Genomic DNA, 18,967 nt, shown 5'->3' with positions numbered 1-18,967 from the left:
TAGTTTCCACACTCAGTTGGGTCGCCCTTCTTTGGGATGGGAACAAATATAGACCTCTTCCAGTCAGTTGGCCAAGTGGTTGTTCTCCAGATTTCTTGGCACAACTTGGTGAGTACATCCCCGACTGCATCTGTTAGCTGAAATATGTCAATTGGTATACCATCTACTAGAATCCTTACAAATGTTCCTTTTTCATCATTATCCTAATAGGAAAATGAAATAAATTTAAAGAATTCAGTCACTGATTATCCAAAGAAAACAGAACCATAAAGATCTAAATATGAAACTCATTTGTTTAAGTCCTCAAATATCTGTCATCTACATATTCTTTCCTATCATTCCCTCTTATTTTCTTCTAGGGCACTAAGACAATGTGTTTTTTTACATTATTTATTTGTTCAATACCTGTCCTTCCTTTCTCTCTCACCATCCCATGACACTTTAAATTCTGAGGGCAGATGCTATGTCCCTAGTACCAAGCACATCCCATTAAACCAATTACTATTAAGTAGCTTCCAACTCCACAGCAAACCTGTAGAACAGAACTACTTGATTTAGTTCCCAAGAGTTTTATTCTTTTAAAAAATTTATTATAATAATAATAATAATAATTATTATTATTATTTTGTGTGTACCATCAAATCAGATCTGACTGGTACAGGAGACTGTTCCTCCTCCTCCAGCAGAGCATCTGGTGGATTTGAACCATGCACCTCTAGGATTGCAGTACACCTTCTTGCCACTAGGCCACCAGAGCTCACTAAGAGTTTTATTCTTTAAAGAAGCAAACTGCCTCATTTTACTCCTGCAGGATTGCTGGCGAGTTCAAATCACCAACCTTTCTACTAGCAGGCAATTCTTAACTATTAAGTTAGCAGAGTTCCTACCTAGAACACCAAATCCATTGCTGAAGAGTCAGTTCTGAACTGGATGCCAAGTAAACACGTGATTAATCCAAAGTATCTTATTCTTGGGAGCTCAGGTGGCCTAGTGGCAAAAAGCTGCGCTGCAATCCCAAAGGCACCCAGGTCAAGTTCACCATATGCTCAGCTGGAGAAGGATGGGCAGTCGGATCTGACTCCATGGTAACAACAAGTTAAAAAAAAAATCTTTTGAATAATGGGTACTCTTCTCCCATGTGATTTACAGTCTCAAAACCCACTGGAGGGTCATGAATAAGTGCCAATTTGAGGGCACATACCACAAACAGAAGTGTTCTATAAACTCACAGGGCTATTAAACCGTCACCTTGGAATCAAACTAGCTCTGAGGAGATACAAGACCACAATTAGCTATACTAAACACAAAGCAAGGTTGCTGAGAGACAAATGGAGATATAAAACTATTAACTTTTTTCCTGTATTAACTGTGGTCTAAATAAAAGTTTACAGAGCAAACTGATTTTCTAATAATCATTCATAACCTATTTTCTTTAGACATTCCAATAGCTATATTGTGAATGCATTCTTCCCCCTTGTTCATCTCTCAGGTCTTCCCTTTCTTTAGGGATACTGTGCTAATCATCCTTTTGTATAGGACTTTGTATCTTACTTTGTCTTCACCACCTATTAGCTATTTATTCAAAATTAGTTTTCTCCACTTTCCCTCCCCTCCTGTCCCTGTGACCAAGAAAGTTTCTTTCTGCGTGTAAATTCTTACTCAGTGTTTCTAACAGTAAACTCTTAAGTACATTTGTCCTTTTGTAACTGACTTATTTCACTTCAGCTTAACATCCACCTCATCATTCTCCCATCAGTTTGTTGTACTGTGGTGGTTTGGGTGTTACTGAGAGGCTGAGAGCCATGCTACCAGTATGTCAAATACCAGCAGAGGTGTCCATGGTGGGTATGTTTCAGCAGCTTCTAGGCTAAGGCAGACTAGGAAGAAGGCTTGCCCATCAACTTCTGAAATAACAGGCCACTGGAAACCCTATGAACAGCAACAGAACATTATCTGTAATGTAAGATAAAGAACTGTAAGATGAAGTACACTGATTGGAAAGCATTCAAAACAGAACTAGAGAAGAGATGCCTCCTCAAAGTAGAGTCCACTTCAATATATGGTTAGAGCAAAGCTTTCAGCCAATGAAAGATCTTCACTGACTGATGTGACATCACTCAAAATGAAGAAACACAGCTACAAATATCCATTAATCAATCATGAGCATGTAGAATGGATGTAATGTGGATCTAGGAAAACTGAAGTTATCAAAATAAAACAGGGAAAATAAAGAAATATAAAATATAAAATAAAAAAAACAGAATGCAGGGAGCTCTGGTGGCCTAGTGGCAAGAAGCGGCATTGCAATCCCAAAGGCGTGCAGTTTGAATGCACCAGATGTTCTGCTGGAGAAGGAGGGGCAAAAATCACTATTTTTGACATTTAGTAAAGTGAAATGGACTGGGAAAGGTAATCTTGAATTAGATAATCTTAAGGTACATTATGCCAAAAAAGGTCAAACTTCAAGAGGAATGGCACTAAAAGAACATTTTAAGACCTGTATTAAAGTACAATGTCAGTTATAGGTTATTATCCACACACATGCAAGATCTGTTAATACAACTACTACTCAAATGTACATACTAACCATTCACGTCAAAGATGAAGAAATTATGTAGGACAGCAATCTGGAACAAGGGATGGATTGTGGGGTGGGCTGGGGGAGAGAAGTGGAAGGGAGAAAATGTGCAACAGTGACTAAAAATAAAGATTAAGAAATTGAAAATTTCCATCAATTTTCAGTCTAATTTGATGAAATGTGCACTCAAGATGCAGTAATAATAACTGGTGAACGGAATGTAAAAGCTGAAAGTAAAGAGAAATTGATAGCTGGAAAACACAGTGACAGAAAGGCTGGAGATCGTACGACCAACAACTTATTGCCAAAACCTCTTTTGGGGAATAAGAAACATAAACAGTGAGAACATATGAGGACCTTGCATTGTATACAATACATAGACAACCTTATATTGTATACAATACATAGAAAACAAACTGACTAAAGAAAGAAGGTGGAGAAGCTCAATATCATGAGTCAGAACAAGGCCGGGGCCAGGAAACAAACCATCAACTGCACATTTTCAAGTTTAAACGGAAACTGAAGAAAATGAAAACAAGTCCATGAAAGTCAAAATATTACCCTGAGTATATACCACCTGAATTTAGAGGCATCTCAAAAATAGTGATGCAGTGAACACTAATAACCAGAGATGGGACAAGTTTTGGTGTTATCAAAGACAACATATATGAAATAATCAGAAGTCATTTTTAAAAAAGAAAAGACCAAAATGGATGCCAGAAGAGATTTTAAAACTCACTCTAGAGATAGATGATAAAATGAAAGGGAAAAAAATAACCTAAGAGAGTGGAGGGGGGGGGGGTTGGAGGAAGGGTGAATTCAGTGTTGCACAATTTGGTGGATGGAGGTAATTAGGAAAAGGAAATAGAAAAGATCCAATAGAGACCTGAAAAAGACAGGCTAGTGACGGACACAGTCTAATGGTGATTAATTTTACAAAGCATAATCAATTATTATGTGAAATACAATGTGAATGAAGAATAGCGTGAAACAGAATATATACGAACTTTGTAAGCAAAACAATAAAAAATAAAAATTTTACAAAACAGTCACTTTCTAATAAATCTACTTTTAATTTTAAAAAAATTCTATATATAAAATATTGAGTGACAAAGGAAGCATCAAAGGATGGACAAAATATACCATTACTGTATCAAAAACTGGTCAACATTAAACCATTTCAGGAGGCAGTTTACAATCAAAAACCTATGGTACTAAAGGAAAAAGTACAAGCTGTACTGAAAACATTGGCAAAAAAAAGGTCTCAGGAACTAATAGCTATGAAATGAGGTGTTTCAATGAACACATGCCTCCCTGGACATTCTCATTTATCTGTGGCAAGAAACTTAGAATACAGCTATCTCGCCAAATGACTTAAAGAGTGACCACCATATTTTTGTGCCCATTGCAAAAAAAAAAAAAAAAAGGTAATCCAACAGAATGTAGAAATTATTAAATATTCTTAATACGATAAACAAATCAGCTTGAATAAAATTTTAAAAAGACCGGAACAGTGTATCAACAGAAAACTGTCAGAAATTCAGGATGGATTCAGAAGAGACCAAGGACACAAGGGACACCACTGCTGCCAGACGGATCTTGGCCGAAAGCAGAGAACAACAGAAAGATATTTACCAGTGTTTTATTTAGGTATTGTGCCAAGGTATTCAAATTTATGGACAATATTGAAGAATGAAAATTGTGCTCATACAGAACCTGTACAAAGACTAAGGCGCAATAACTTGAACAGGAAAAAACGGATACTGCATGATTTAAAATCAGGAATAGTGTGCATCAGGACTGTATCCTTTAACCATACCTATTCAATATGTATCCTGAACAAATAATCCAGGCCAAACTACGTGAAGAATGTGCCATCAGGAGGAAGATTCATCAACAGGAATATACAGACCATAGAACTTTGCTTACTGCAAGCAAAGATTTGAAGTACTGGTGAAATCAACGAGAAAGACTAAAGCCTTCAATACAGACTACATCTCAAAACAAAAATCCTCACTAAATCAATAATGTTACCTCAAGTGGTCAAAGATTTCATTTCACTTGTATCTACAATCAATACCTACAGATGCAGAAGTCAAGAAATCAAATAATATATTGCTATGGAAAAATCTGTACCAAGGATCCCTTTAAAGTACTGAAGAACATAAAGATTAGAGTGCACCTGACCAAAATCACATTTTTCCATCCTAGTGTTAACCAGGCCCAACCTGCTTAGCTTCTCAAAGACTAGGTGAAAATGTGTACATTCAGGATTTTATGGCTGTTGACTGTCTTCTTTTCAATTGTCCTTATTGAATGTAAAAGCTGTACAATGAATAAGGAAGACTGAAGTACTAATGTTTTTGCATTTTGGTGGCAAAGAATGGTGAATATACTATGAACCACTAAAAAAATAAACAAATTTGTTTCAAAAGAAGTGCACACAGAATGGTGCAGAAGAAAGGATAAGACTTAGCAACTCTGAGCATACAGAGGGGCAAGTCCCTGGAGAAAGATATCACACTTGCTAAGGATCAGTAAAAAAGACCCTGAAGGACATAAACTGACACAGCGGCTGCAACAATAGATCCAGTTTCACTTTTGTGAAAATGGGTATCTACTCTTCTCAATAACATTTGTTAAAGAAACTGTGCTTTCCCTACTTAATAAATTTTGGTTCTCCATTGAAGACCAGCTTTCCATAAGTGGATGGATTTACTTTTGGGTTCTCAATTCTGTTCTTTTCATTGTACCAATACTAGGCTGTTTTTACTACCATGGCTTTGAAGAAAGTGTTGAGAGATTAGCCAATCATAAAGCCTATTTTGTTCTTTTTCAATGTTTTATTTATCTCTTTGCTTTCCACACAAATGGGTGATTAGTTTTATTATCTTTGAACAATGATGATCGGGAGTGCACTGTATCAACAGATAGCTCTTGATATTATTGTCATTTTCACATTACTATTAGCATGGTATGTTCATTTATTTACATTAAGTCTCTCAGTTTCTTGTAATAAAGTTCCATATCTTACTTTATATAGGTCTTTTGTATCTGTGCATAGACATATAAATAAGTACTTCCGTCTTTGGGTGGCAACTGCAAATGGTAGTTTCCATAATTTTCTCATCAGAATTCTCTTTGTTATTGTAATCTGCCTAAGCTTGCATACTCACTCTCCTGAATCTCACATTTAGTTCCAGTTATTCTCGGGCTGAGCCTTTGGGACTTTCTACACAGACTATCATCTACAGTTTTCCTGCTTCTCTGTTAATTTGGGTGCCTTTTATTTCCCTTTCTCTTTATGGTTTTCTGGCTAGGGCTCTCTATTGAAACTAACACTGGTCATTGTTTTTTTAATACATACTGCTAACTATGTTAAAGAATTTCCATTCTACTTCTCATTTTTCTTTTTAATCAAGAATGGATGTTAATTTTTTTAAATGTCTTTTCTGCATTAAGCATTATTTTCTGCATTATTATGAGATGATCTTTTGTTTAACTTACATAATAATGGATTATGCTGAATGTCTGCTAATGCTCAATCACCCTTTCACAAACATGTATTTTATTTCTTTATATGATGTTGAACTCTTGACTAGGATTTTTTTTTCAGAATATTTATATCTATGTTCATGAGGAACACTGATCTCTTAACTTTTTTCCAGCAATGTCTTTTCCTGTCCTTAATTTTGAAGGTTATGCATGCTTCACAAAGTCTATCTGGGAGTGTTCCAGCCTCTTCTACATTCTGGAATTGCTATCAAGTCTTTGAATGTTTGGTGGAAATCACTAATTATGCTGTCCGGTCAGGACTTTTTTGGGTTGGGGATTTTTTTTTATTTATTATATTAATTTTAATGCACATTTACAGAGATTTTGGATTTCCATTCATTCATTGTTGCACTTTTCTCCCTGTCTACCCCTCCCCCCTCCCCGCCCCCCAGTTTGCTCCTCTCTTGAAAAAAGTAAAAGAAAAATTCTTTCTTTGGTATACAATCCCCACCCCTCCAGTCCTCAGTACACTCCTTTGCAACCTTAATTCTGATCTCTTATGATAACCATAATAAAAAAGTATCACTTTTAAATTATTCTCTCCCTCATCTGTTTCAATCACATATTAATTTTTTTGTGTGTGTGATGGCCCTGTTCCAAGTTTTTTCCTTAGTCTGTGTTACTTTAGCTAAGTAGAGTGTTTTTAACAATCTATCCATTTCTAGGGAGCTCTGGTGGCCTAGTGGCAGGAAGTTACACTGCAATCCCAGACGCTCAAGGTTCAAATCCACCAGATGCTCTACTGGAAATGGAGGGACAATCCCCTCCTGTACCAATTAGGTCCGATTTGATGGCACACACACAAAAATAATAAAATAAAATAAAGTAAATTTTTTAGAAAATCTATCCCCTTTTTTTAGGTTTTCTCATCTGTAGAGCATACGAGCAGATGTTTGCTCTAGCACAGCAGCTAACGCTCTAAGAAGGGTGTATGTAGCTGGGCAATGTGGGTGCTATTGCTGTCTCTTGCCAAATAGAATGAAAAAAAGTGGGCAAAAAAACTAAAATTAGAGGAGCGATAGAAAATGAAAGAAAAAAAGACAAACATTAAGGGAAAGATGAAAAAGAAAACAAGAGCATGAGGGGAAAAAATGAAGACTCAGGTTCAACACACTTAACTGCTGCTTGAGGCAAGTGGGAGAAGGGCAGTCTCCTCCCGTGTGATTAACTGCCTCTGAAAACCCAAGGGAGGGTCAGCTATGAGTAGGTTCTGACTTCATGGCACAGAATGTCCAACAACATATGTGACTAAGCATGAAGTATGCTGAAGTGATTACTTAAAATGGTCCTTCTTGCCACAGCCCTTGTGTGTGTGTGTGTGTGTGTGTGTGTGTGTGTGTGTGTGTATAAGAAGGAGAATGTCCCTCCTTCTCCAGCAGAGCATCTGGTGGATTCGAACTGCAGACCTCTGGGATTGCAGTGCAGCTGCTTGCCACTAGGCCACCAGAGCTCATCCACAGTCCCTTATCTTTTTAATAGCTTCTTTGCCTGAGCTAGTAAATGCTTTTCTGGAATGAACTGTCTTCTGTGTTAATGAGGCAGGATTAGAGTGGGATACCCCATGAATATCTTACTATGAGATGACACTCTAAATTCTTACAAGGAGGTTCTTAAAGGATTCTTATAAGCCAAGACCCTAAGTCCCCTCAGAAGTATGATCTGCGGTTAATAGATGCAGGAAAGCCCTGGGAAGATTCAATCTTCCTTTGCTCTGGATCCAAGCGGTTCTTATAAAGTCATCCTGAAAACCGCTGCCAATCATGACTTGGCCAGCCAAGTCACCTGTCATTTACCACCCTCTGAGACCATGTAAGTTGGCCAAGCCTTCCAGACTGAAGCTCAACTCAGGGATTTGTGACTGACAGCCTTCAAAACCACTTGGGCCATTTCTCTGACAAAGTGTGAATTTCTGTGAAACAAAACCCAGAAAAGACAGGAAAGGTTTCTGTGGAAGAGGAATAGTTAATAGGGTTGATGATGTGGTCCAGCAGTTTAAAAAAGCTGGGCTTTTGGAACACCTTTAACCTTCAATTATAGGAATCAGTTTTGTACTTTCTATAAGAAAATATTTGTGCAAGCACATTATTTCTAATAATTTTAAAAACCTAGAAAGGTAAGGATTATTGATGCTATTTTACAGATAAGTAAACAATCACAGAGCAGCTGACACCCTTAATTCCTCAGAGACTAAGAGGTAAAAAGGAACCCCAGCCACTCTAATTTACATATGGGCCTCCACTCTAGTCTTCTATTCAAATCTCATCTTCTTCACATGATCTACCTTAACTTTCTGATTTAATGCTATATTCTATATCCCAACTCACCCTCTGCCCAAGTCCCCTTATCCTGTATCAATATTTTAACATTTTTAAATACTTAAACACTGACAAAAAAATGTTAGAAATAAGGTAGAAGTCCCCTGAATAGCCTTCACTAAATTCTCCCAACAGCCAAATTCTGTACAACCATAAAATCTTATACATATATATCACTGCGTTACTTTTTTCCTCCTACTAACGCCACTTTCTAACATGTTCTAAAAAATGTTGTTGCTAGCTGCCTTATAATGGTGATTCCATGCACAACAAAATTAAATGCTGCCAGTCCTGCATTACCCCCATGAGGCTGGGAAAGGACCACTGTGATTCACACGGTTTCACTGGCTAATTTTCAGTAGAAAGGCTGGCCTTTCTTCTTAGATTCTGAGAACAGCTGCTGACTAACCGGCTAAAGCACAGGACTGAGCAGTGTTTCATTCAGTTGTACACAGGGTCACTCTAGGTTGGAACCAACCTGATGGTCCCAAACCACCACCACTCCCACTAAAATATAAACTCCTCATGAGAAGGAACTATCATCTATACTTTGTTCACTGGCATATCCCAAGAAGCAAAAGAAAGGCCTAATATATGGTAAGTGTTCCATAAGCATCTTATTTGTTAATGAATCAAAGCACTGTATTGTACTGCCTCTTCAAAGGACCTAGACCAGCTCTAAGAGATCTTCCTGGTAAATAAGAAAATTCCGAAACATGAGGGAAACATTACACTCACCCATGGTGACATATGGCAATTTATCAGTTGATCCATGAGGATAGATGCTGTAGAGGTGAGGTCCAGTAACATCTACTCCCCCTAAAACTAGGGCTGCACCAATGTAACCTTGATACCTGGTGATTAGAGTATGCGTAAAGAAGAGGGGAAAATGAGTATACATTGCATTGCTGTACCTTAACCAAAAGCTTCATGAGGATCAAACAAAAGCTTCTTATATTTAGACTGCTTCATTAAGAGGCTACTGTTTGAAATTGAGAGCAATCAGGAATAGAACTAATATTGAGAACAGTTACCACTGGCAATTTATAAACTGTAAATTATCTGAGGTACTCCACATTCCTTATTTTGTCTAACCTTTCACAATCACCTTTTACCCTTATGTTAAGAGAAAAATACTTGCACCAGTCTGAGAGTCAGAGTACAAGTTCAGCTTACTCCAAAGATTATTAAAGGAGCTCTGGGTGCATAGTCTGTAGGAAGTTGCACTGCTATATAAAGGGCACGCCTCTCCAATGGTTTGAATCCACCAGTGGCTCTGAGGAAGAAGATGAGTTATCTTTTCTCACTGATCCATATATGAGGAAATTAGGCTATTCATAGGGAGATTTACAGTAGTAACAAGAAGAATACACTATTCTAAACCATGATGGTGCAACAGTTAAATTATCAGCCACTTAACAAAAAGTCAATTATTCAAATCCACAGCTGCTTCACGGGAGAAAGAGGCAATAATCTGCCTCTGTAAATATCAAGCCTACAGAAACTTATACAGCAGTTCTCCTGTGTACATAGTTGCTATAAGTTGGAATCAAATGGACAGTGTGTGGACTCATATATACACATGCATAAATAACATATGTACACACACGCCTCTCTACCCTCTATCAATTAAGCCTTTTCATAAATGTTTTTCTGACTCATTTACTCAAAAGAGAGAAGAAAAAGAAACTGCCTTTCTCCTTTTTTAGGGAGCTCTGGTGGTTTAGTGGTAAGAAGCTGTACTGCAATCCCAAAGGTGTGTATTTTATTGAATTTCTCTACAGGAGAAAGATGTACAATCTCCTCCCTTTTGATTTATTACCTCTGAAAACCAGCTGGAGGATCAGCTATGGATCAGTTCCTACTCAACAGATCATAACAGCAACCCTCACTGATCTTAGAAAACACTAAGGTTAAGGAAAATGAGGTGAACTGTTCCAAGGTTGTACAGCTATTATGTGCTATAGATGAGACTTGAACTAAAGTTCTAGTCAAACCCTATTTTTTGTTTGCTATCACTCCCATTTCATGTAACTCACAAAGATGTCAGAAGACATTCAATTTCCTGGTCAAATTATTTAATTTCCCCTTAAAATGGATTAAATTAACTTTTATAAAGTATGTAAAACTAAGAATAATACACTACAAACAAATCTAGAATTTCTAAGACATTCTAAAGAGAGTCACAGAAATGTGCTAGATGTAGCTCAATGCTTTCAACAATGAAAATATTTCAAAGTATTAAAAAGATTCTATAGCCAACAACTTTAAAAATGTTAAAAATGCTTTTAAATGCAATGGATCACACAAACCAGCAGAGGGAGCTTTGTAAATTAAAATAAAAAATCCACCATTGTCTTTAGAAATCTTGGGGAGCTCTGGTGGCCTAGTGGCAAGGAGCTGCAACTACAATCCCAAAGGTGCATGGTTCGAATCCACCAGATGCTCTGCCGGGGAAGGAGGGATAACCTCCTCCTGTACCAGTCAGATCTGATTTGACAGTACACGCACACAGAAATTAAAAAAAAAAAAATTTTAAAAAAAAGAAATCTGTCCCTTTCTATTAAGTTCTACTCACATGGCACTGGGAGAATTTATTTAACCAGCAATAATTCAGAATCATGACCATGTACACTAACAAACAGAAATCATCAATATGAGGGATCAGAACAGCCAAATAAAAAATTAAGTCAATTTAGCTAGACTTCCTTTCCATAGGACTCTGTGTCTAGGTCATCAGTAAAATGGGACTATCAGACCAGGAGCTATGCTAGCTTTGTACCTGAAGTGAAGCCAAAGATCAGGAAAGAAATATGATAAAGTGAGCAGAACAGGGCTGATCTAAGTGCACTGCTGTTAGGTGCTATCAAGTTTGTCTCACAGTAACCCTAAACTCTACCATCCTCTCTGACATATTAGAGCCCATTGCTGCTGTCACTGTGTCTATCTCACTGGGGTCTTGCTCTCCTTCAGTGATCCTCCACATTTCCAAGCATGATGTCCCTTTCCAAAAAAGTCTCGCCTAGCAACATCTTCAAAGTATGAGTAAGAACGTCATCATCTCTGACTCCAAGAAACTCTAGCTGCACTTTCTCCAAGATCTGTTTTTTGGTAGTCCATGGGATATTCAGTACTCTTCTCCAGCATAATTCAAAGGCATCAGTTCTTCTGACATCCTTATTTACTGTCCAATTCTCTGATGTATAACAAGTATTTGAGAAGACTGAATCATATGCACCTTAAGACTTCAAACTGACATCATTGCTCTTAAGCATTTTGGAGTGGTCCTTGACAGAACTGCCCAATGGTAGGTCACTGATTTCCTGACTGCTGGTACCAAAGTTGCCAACTACTGATCCAAACAAGATGATAGCTTCAATTCTTTCTCTTCAGTTATGATGCTGACGGTCAGCACTACAATGAGAATCTTTGTTTTGACGCTGATATGTAATCCATGTTGAAGGCTGCAGATCTCGATCTTCTGCAGCGTTTCAAAATCCTCCACACTTTCAGCAAGCAAGGTTGTGTCATCACCATAACCAAGCTGTTGATGAGTGTGTCTTCTGCTGATTTGGAAGCCACATTTCTCCTCATAGAGTGCAGCATCATAGTTTATTTTCTCAGTATAAAGATTAAATAGGTATGGAGAAAGGACACATTCCTGACATATCTTCTTCTTTATTTTAAAACTATGCTGTATTCTCTTGTTCTATTCTGATAACAGCTTCTTGAATTAGGTATAGATTTCTCAACAGCACAAGTGTCCTGGGATTCCCATTTTTCTCAATGTTAATAATTTGTTATGATCTACAGTCAAACACTTTTGCATAGGCAATAAAGCATAGACATTCTTCTGGTATTCTCTGCTTTCATTCAGGATCCACCTGACATCCACAATACCCTTAACACCATGGCCTCTTCTAAATCTGCTTGAACTTCTGCAGTTCCCTGTCAATGTACTGGTCTAGCCATTTTTGGATTATTTTCAGCAATATTTTGCTTGTATGTGATATTAATACTACTACTCTACAATTTCCACATTCTGTTGGGTCACCTTTCTTGGAAATGAGAATATGGATCTCTTTCAGTTAGTTGGCCAGGCAGCTGTCATCCAAATTTCCTGGCACTGACCAGTGAGCACAGCTACAGCTGCATCTGTTAGTTGAAACATGTGATACTGCATAGATTCCTAGGACCTAATGCCAGTGCCTTCAATGCAGATTTATCTTTCAGTACTACTAGCTCTTATTTATACAGTAGTGGTTGTTAAGTGCCGTCAAGTCATAAACGACTCATAGTGACCCTATGAATGCAAGACCTGAACACTTGTATGACTTTCATTGTTCTTCCAAGCTCACAGGGTTCCCGGAGGTAAGTTATTTTGGAAGTGGATGCCACTCCTGTTTCCAAGCTTCCAACCAGATTTCAAAACTAAGGCATGGTTTAGCCTCCATGAGCTAAAGCTTTCCCACTGTGTCTCACCCAACAAAAGGTACTTCCTAAATTTTAAAAAGATTTTTGCCATATTACCCCACCTTATTTCTAAATTTTTCAAGAGGGTAGTGAGACAGTCTTTCTAATTAAAAATCTCCCAATTGATATTATTTGGTAAGGGTTTTTCAATTATGTGACCAATCAAACTTCTCTATAGGCTGAAATGAACCCCCAGTTTATAATCTTTGCTTTTAATTCATGCTCATTTTTAATTCTTACAATATCCATTCTACAGATAAGGAAAAGAGAAGAATTTGGTAAAGATAATGCCAAGTCCCAAAAGGAGAATATGGATTCAAATCGAAGACTGATGACAGGTAGTCATTTCTACTATAACATATTGCCCTTCTTATAATAAGACTTAAAGTCTGTTAAGAGCTACATAAACAAAGTGATGGTATAATTATTAACAGAAAGAGGAAAAACTACTAGCATATACTGTCTATGGGACTACCAGAGAGTGAAGGGCAAGTCAGACAAGTTGTTTGACCTTTGTAAGTATCTATTTCTTCACTCACAAAGGATGCGAGCATCCTCTAACGTCAGTTAAGAAAATGAGATCACTTATAAAATGCTTAAAACAGCATCTGGCACAGAGTAGGAAACAGAAAAACACTAGTTAATATTATTATGATCACTTACTGCCAACAACAAATATCAAATTTTTCATCTCAATATTTGTCCCTTAAAAATGAGTAAGAAGGGGACAGTTTGTATTTTCTATCTTTATATGTATGTGGGAGGATTCTACACAGGGAGTGGGTCTCACAAGATGAACTCAAAGGTTCCTCCCAGCTCTAACTATGAGCAAAAGGTCTTGCTATCCAGTATCACATTTTAATCACTCAATTGGTCACATGCAATTTATCCATGATAAAAAAATATGATCTCATAAATGTCAATGTATTATCAAAAGAAACCATGATGATACAAATATAATCAAAAGATCAGCAGTTCAAGCTCACTAGCTGTTTCATGGAAGAAAGATGGGCAAGTGTCCTTCCATCCAGATTTATAGACTTTGAAATCCCAAGAAGTAATTCTATTCTGTCTTACAGGATTGTTATGAGTCAAAATGAACTTCATGGCAGTGGGTTTTATCAAATGCTTTAGCAAAGAAAAATGGATTTTTAATAATAATTGATTTCTGAAACAAAACTTTATTATTTCTGCACTTTCCCCCTAGCTTCAATGTGTCCCTTAAGACATGAGAAAAAGAGGCTACAGAAATCTTTCTGGAATCTTACCTGAAAAGCATCTGCTTCAACATCCGATTTGCTGTTACAACTCTGGGAAGGCGGCCAGTGGAGAGAGAGTGGAGTTCCAAGTTGGAAGAAATTAGCTGGGTTGTCATGTCTGTGTCTGCAGCTGTCCCAGCACCACAACAACTAAAAAAATATGATTAGAAAGTTAGCTGAAACTCATTGAAATAATCTAAAGTGAAGCTTCATAGGTAACTTCCATGAAGTTCAGTTACACAAAGATGTTTTAAATACCATCTTCTCAAAGACAAATTGCACTGGGAAAGTCTGCTGTCAGAGACCTCTTCAAAGTACTGCAGAGCAATGATGTCAGTCTGGAGCCTAAGGTGCACCTGATATAGGCACTGGTCTTTGCAATTACTTGCTATGCATCAGAAAGCTAGACAATGACTAGGGATGATAGAATTGATGCCTTTGAGCCATGGTGTTAATGGAGAGTATTGAATATACCATGGACTGCTAAGAGAACAAACAGCTTCATCCTAGAGAGGGTGAAGCCAGGCTGCCCCTTGGAGGCAAGGATTCTGATGCTTCATCTAACATACTTAGGGCATGTTGCAAGGAGGAACTAGTCCTTGGAAAGGGACGTCATGCTTGGGAAGGTGGAGGGACAATGCAGGAGAGGAAGACCCTTGATGAGATGGACTGATTCAGTGACTGGGGTAATGGGGGTAAGTGTGTCAGAGACAATAAGATTGGCACAGGACAGAGCAGGGTTTAGGGCTATTGTTCATAGGGTCACTATGAATCGCAGGTGACTTGACGGCACAACTCAAAAAACCTCACTGCCAAGGGCGCTGAGCTCCTTTCTGCTCTCTCAGTCAGGGAATCTCACACTTGCTCTGATCTTGCTGAGTTGAGTGTGTGACATCCATTTTCTGTCTGTTCTCCTTTATGATGGCTTCTAGCGGAGAGTTCCAGACTCCTTCCTGGGTACTGCAGTACAAAGTGTTATCCATTTTTAGGTCTTTGGGACATCACTCTGGTTCAGAGTTTGCCTTCTGGGTGGGATCAAGCCCACTGTCAATGGGGCTATGTGAAAAGTTATAAGGTACGCCACCACCCACACCCTGAAGTAGCTAGGAAAAAATGTTTTTATAAGAGGCTTATAAATTGCATGGGAAGAGATTGCCCATCTGTCTCAGGAAAAGTCGCTGATGGATTCAATTCAAACTTCATGCCTTTGTGTTGGCAGCACAACTCCTTAACTACCACCACAAAGCTGATTTCTCTAGACTCTAAAATTGGTTAAAGCAATGCTGTTCAAATCAGGGTATGTTCGGTATCATAGGAGATAACAAGAATAAAAAGATCGTTAAGAAAAAAACAAAGCACTATAAGTGAAGTGTTATGCCCTTTATCGGGATGTTCTGAACTCAAGAATATTGAAGCAGGCAAAGTGGCAGTGAAATTTTTTGTTGAAAGATCTTTTCTCATCCATCCTAAGTGTAGGCTAGGCTGCATTTTACTTAAGGGACCGTATCCTGGGGAAGACCCACTGCTGTTGGATTGATTCTGACTCAGCAACTAGCCATTGGGTTTCCAGGGCTGTAAATCTTTTTTTTTAAATAAAATTTTTATTTTATACTGGGTTTTTTAAAAAAAAACAAAACACCTCACTTCTGTCAACTTGGAACCAAGTAATAGTTGACCCTCTAGTAGTTTCTAAGGCTGTAAGTTGCATAGGAGGAAAATTTCATCTTTGTCGGGTAGGGTGGGTGGCCTCTGGGTGAGCAGTGCAACTCCCTAAGGCCAGGGACTCTTGTTTTAACTAACCTTAAAATAATCATTAAAACTTAAACTATTTATCTAGGTATGGGGAAGTACATTCTTTGTAGCTCAATAGATCATTTCAAATTGCTAGTTTCTAAGATCCTAGCAAAGCATGCACTTCACTAATTATGCAAATATATACAAGTTTTACAAAAGAACAAGTATGCTTTAAAATCTTGCAACCCAAGAAGCCATAGTTGATGCAGTAATTAAGCACTCACTTTGAACTGAAATGTTGGTTGTTGGAACTTACTCTGTATGATCACAGAAAAAGACCCAGAAATATGCTCCCATAAAGATTACAGCGTAGAAATTTTTAATGAGGTAGTTCTATGTCATATGGAGTTTCTACAAGTTGGCAGCACCTAACAAAAAAATATTTGAAAACAAAAAAGTTATTCAAACCAATTAATACTTACTAAATGTTAGGAGATATGAAGTGTATTTTTGAACAGTTCTTGTCAGCAACAACCATTCCTTCAGTTGCTCTTGTATCTGCTCCAAGAACTATGCCATCCTGTTGAGGGGAAAAGGAGGGAGAAGGAATTTGGAAACAATTTTAGATATATAAAAAAACTATGTTCGTTAGTTATGCCTTGCTTCTCTAGCCTCACACTCCAAGCAAATTTCCTGCTAAAGACGTCGTACTATGCTTTTAGAGTTCAAGAAAAAGTTCTTTAATAAACTTCACTAGCTACATCCTAACTGATAAGAACTGTCACCTGTTTTCAGATTTTAAAGATGAGGCTCAAGGAGTCAACAAATTCCTTATAGAGCACAAAGTCAAGCTCTTTAACAACAGCCCTTCCAAATGGAAGAGGGAGAGGAAAAGATGACTAAGCGGTCTAGGGACTGTCATCAACAGTCTTTTCTGCTCCAGTTTACCTTATAGACCACCCCTGCGATGGTTGTGCCCGTTTTCCGGGCTGCTGGAAGCTTGTAACCTTTCTTTGCAAACTCGGCTTCCAAGACGGCATTCCTGAGTACAAAAAGAGAGAAGAATGTGCTGAAGGGCAGGACCCTATCATATTGTAACGGTGCAAGAAGTACTTTATAGGAAACAGAGAGTTTGCTTTCACTCCCAACTTTAACAGAATCGTCCCAATGCTGGGACATTGTCCCCGCCTGTTTTTAAAAAAGTGTCTCAGAGAAGGAGCGGGACTAGCCTACAGAGTCACTGTCCGAGGGAGCTAGGAGTGCGGATCCAGCCTCGGGAGAAAGTCATGCTCACGCCCCGATTCCCCTGAGTCACACGAGCCGCGGGCCCAGGTCCTGTAGTCCACCGCGTCCATGGACTTTCTAGGTCGCGCTGCGGCCCAGTTCCGACCGAGCACAGCATTCTCACTCTCACCCTGCACCTGGTCCCCCAGCAAAGGCACACCTGCGACAGTTATCAAACGAGAAACCTCCAACCGGTCGCTCATACACCGACACAGCAGCCATCTTCACGAAAAAGCACTTCCGGGACGTAGGCGGGATATTAAAAAAAGGAAAAGTACACTTCCGGCGCCGCCACTGACCTAGGCTGAAAGGGCGTGGTAAATTCCTTGCCAGGGCCATGGATCGTAAAGTCCTAACTTCCTAGACAAGCCCGGAAATATCTGGAGTATATTGCCCCCAGTGGAGGGAAGGCGACCCTAACGCCCAGCACGAGAGAAAAGGACTTGTCCAAGGTGCACAGACCAGAAACCAGTTCTCCACCTAGACTAGACACGTTTTACCTTTAATTAAGCCCTGCGGAAGGGAAGGAAGGGTATGGGCTTCAGAGATAGACACAACCAAGACTCAAACCCAGCCCTTCATTGCCTTGTGAAGAGCGGCTCAAATGTCTGAATCTCAATTTTCCCAAATCTAAAAGGGATATAACACTTCTAAAGGGTTCTGTGAAATACCCAATAATAGTATGAAAAGATGCTAGACATTATTAGTTCTGAGGGAAACACAAAACCACACTGAAATGCCACTTTATACATTCTAACCAGGAAAACTCACTAGTACAAATCACGGTGATTCTGTAAACAGATCTGAACTTCCACATGCTGGAACCCATTGTTACAGTCACTATGTCAACTCATCTTATTGAAGGTCTTCCTCTCTCTTTCTCTGACCTTTCACTTTCCCCAGCATTACGTCTTTTTCCAAGGATTGACCCTTCCTGACAACATGTCCAAAGTATGAGAGACAAAGTGTTCTCTAAGGAGCACCCTGGTTACATTTCTTCCAAGACAGACTCGTTTGTTCTTTCAGCCATGTAAAGTATCTTCAGTATTCATCTCAAACACAACAGTTCAAAGGAATCAATTCTGTTACTCACCTTCATTGTCCAACTTTCATTCAGATGCATAGGAAGCCGTTGAAAATAGCGTGGTTTGGATCAGGTGCCCCTTAGACTTTAAACTGACATTGTTGCTCTTTGGCACTTTGGAGAGGTCCTTGACAGCAGATTTTCCCATTGTAACATGTCTTTTGATTTCTTAGCTACTGTCAACCATTATTGTAGAATGGATGCTAATTTATGGTGGTTCACACAAACACTTGTATACAGATGTTTATAGCAGCATTACTCAAAAGAGGAGAAACAACCTAAATGTCCATCAACTCATGAGTTGGTAAAGTGTGGTATATCCATCCAATAGGATATTATTTTAGCATAAAAAATAAGATACTGGTGTGTTATATCACTTGTTATGTCACTTCCATTTGGAACGAATTCATAACTGAGTCTCCAGTGGATTTTCAAAATCTGTACATGGCATGTGAGATGATTGCCCATCTTTCTCCCTCAAAGCAATTGGTGGATCCAAACCATGTGTTTTTAGGTTGGCAGAGCAGCTTCTTACCCTTAGACCAGCACCCTCATGCATGCAGCTGTGAAGATGGAGCTTGATACCATTTTGCTATACAAAGGAATCTAGACACAAACTACATTGTGTATGAACGCAATTATATGAAATGTCCTTAATGTTGTTGTTGTTGTTGTTATGTGCTGT

General features: G+C 38.5%; 1 protein-coding gene across 1 annotated transcript in view; it reads right to left on the bottom strand.

Moving 5' to 3' along the window:
* Positions 1-17,429, bottom strand: part of PSMB7 (proteasome (prosome, macropain) subunit, beta type, 7) — a 94,516-nt gene extending 77,087 nt beyond the window's left edge. Inside the window, exons 1-5 of the mRNA XM_006892580.1 lie at positions 17,359-17,429; positions 16,863-16,956; positions 16,397-16,494; positions 14,190-14,330; positions 9,187-9,302 (exon numbers count right to left, since the gene is read on the bottom strand). Coding sequence (XP_006892642.1) covers positions 9,187-9,302; positions 14,190-14,330; positions 16,397-16,494; positions 16,863-16,956; positions 17,359-17,420 — 511 coding nt within the window. The 5' untranslated portion in view covers positions 17,421-17,429. The remainder of the gene's footprint in view (positions 1-9,186; positions 9,303-14,189; positions 14,331-16,396; positions 16,495-16,862; positions 16,957-17,358) is intronic.
* Between the last annotated feature and the right edge of the window lie 1,538 nt (positions 17,430-18,967).

This window comes from Elephantulus edwardii, unplaced genomic scaffold (assembly GCF_000299155.1).
Source record: "Elephantulus edwardii isolate Elephantulus edwardi_28Jun2011 unplaced genomic scaffold, EleEdw1.0 scaffold00116, whole genome shotgun sequence".
In the NCBI taxonomy this organism is placed as follows: domain Eukaryota; kingdom Metazoa; phylum Chordata; class Mammalia; order Macroscelidea; family Macroscelididae; genus Elephantulus; species Elephantulus edwardii.
This window is presented reverse-complemented; position numbering and strand designations above follow the sequence as displayed.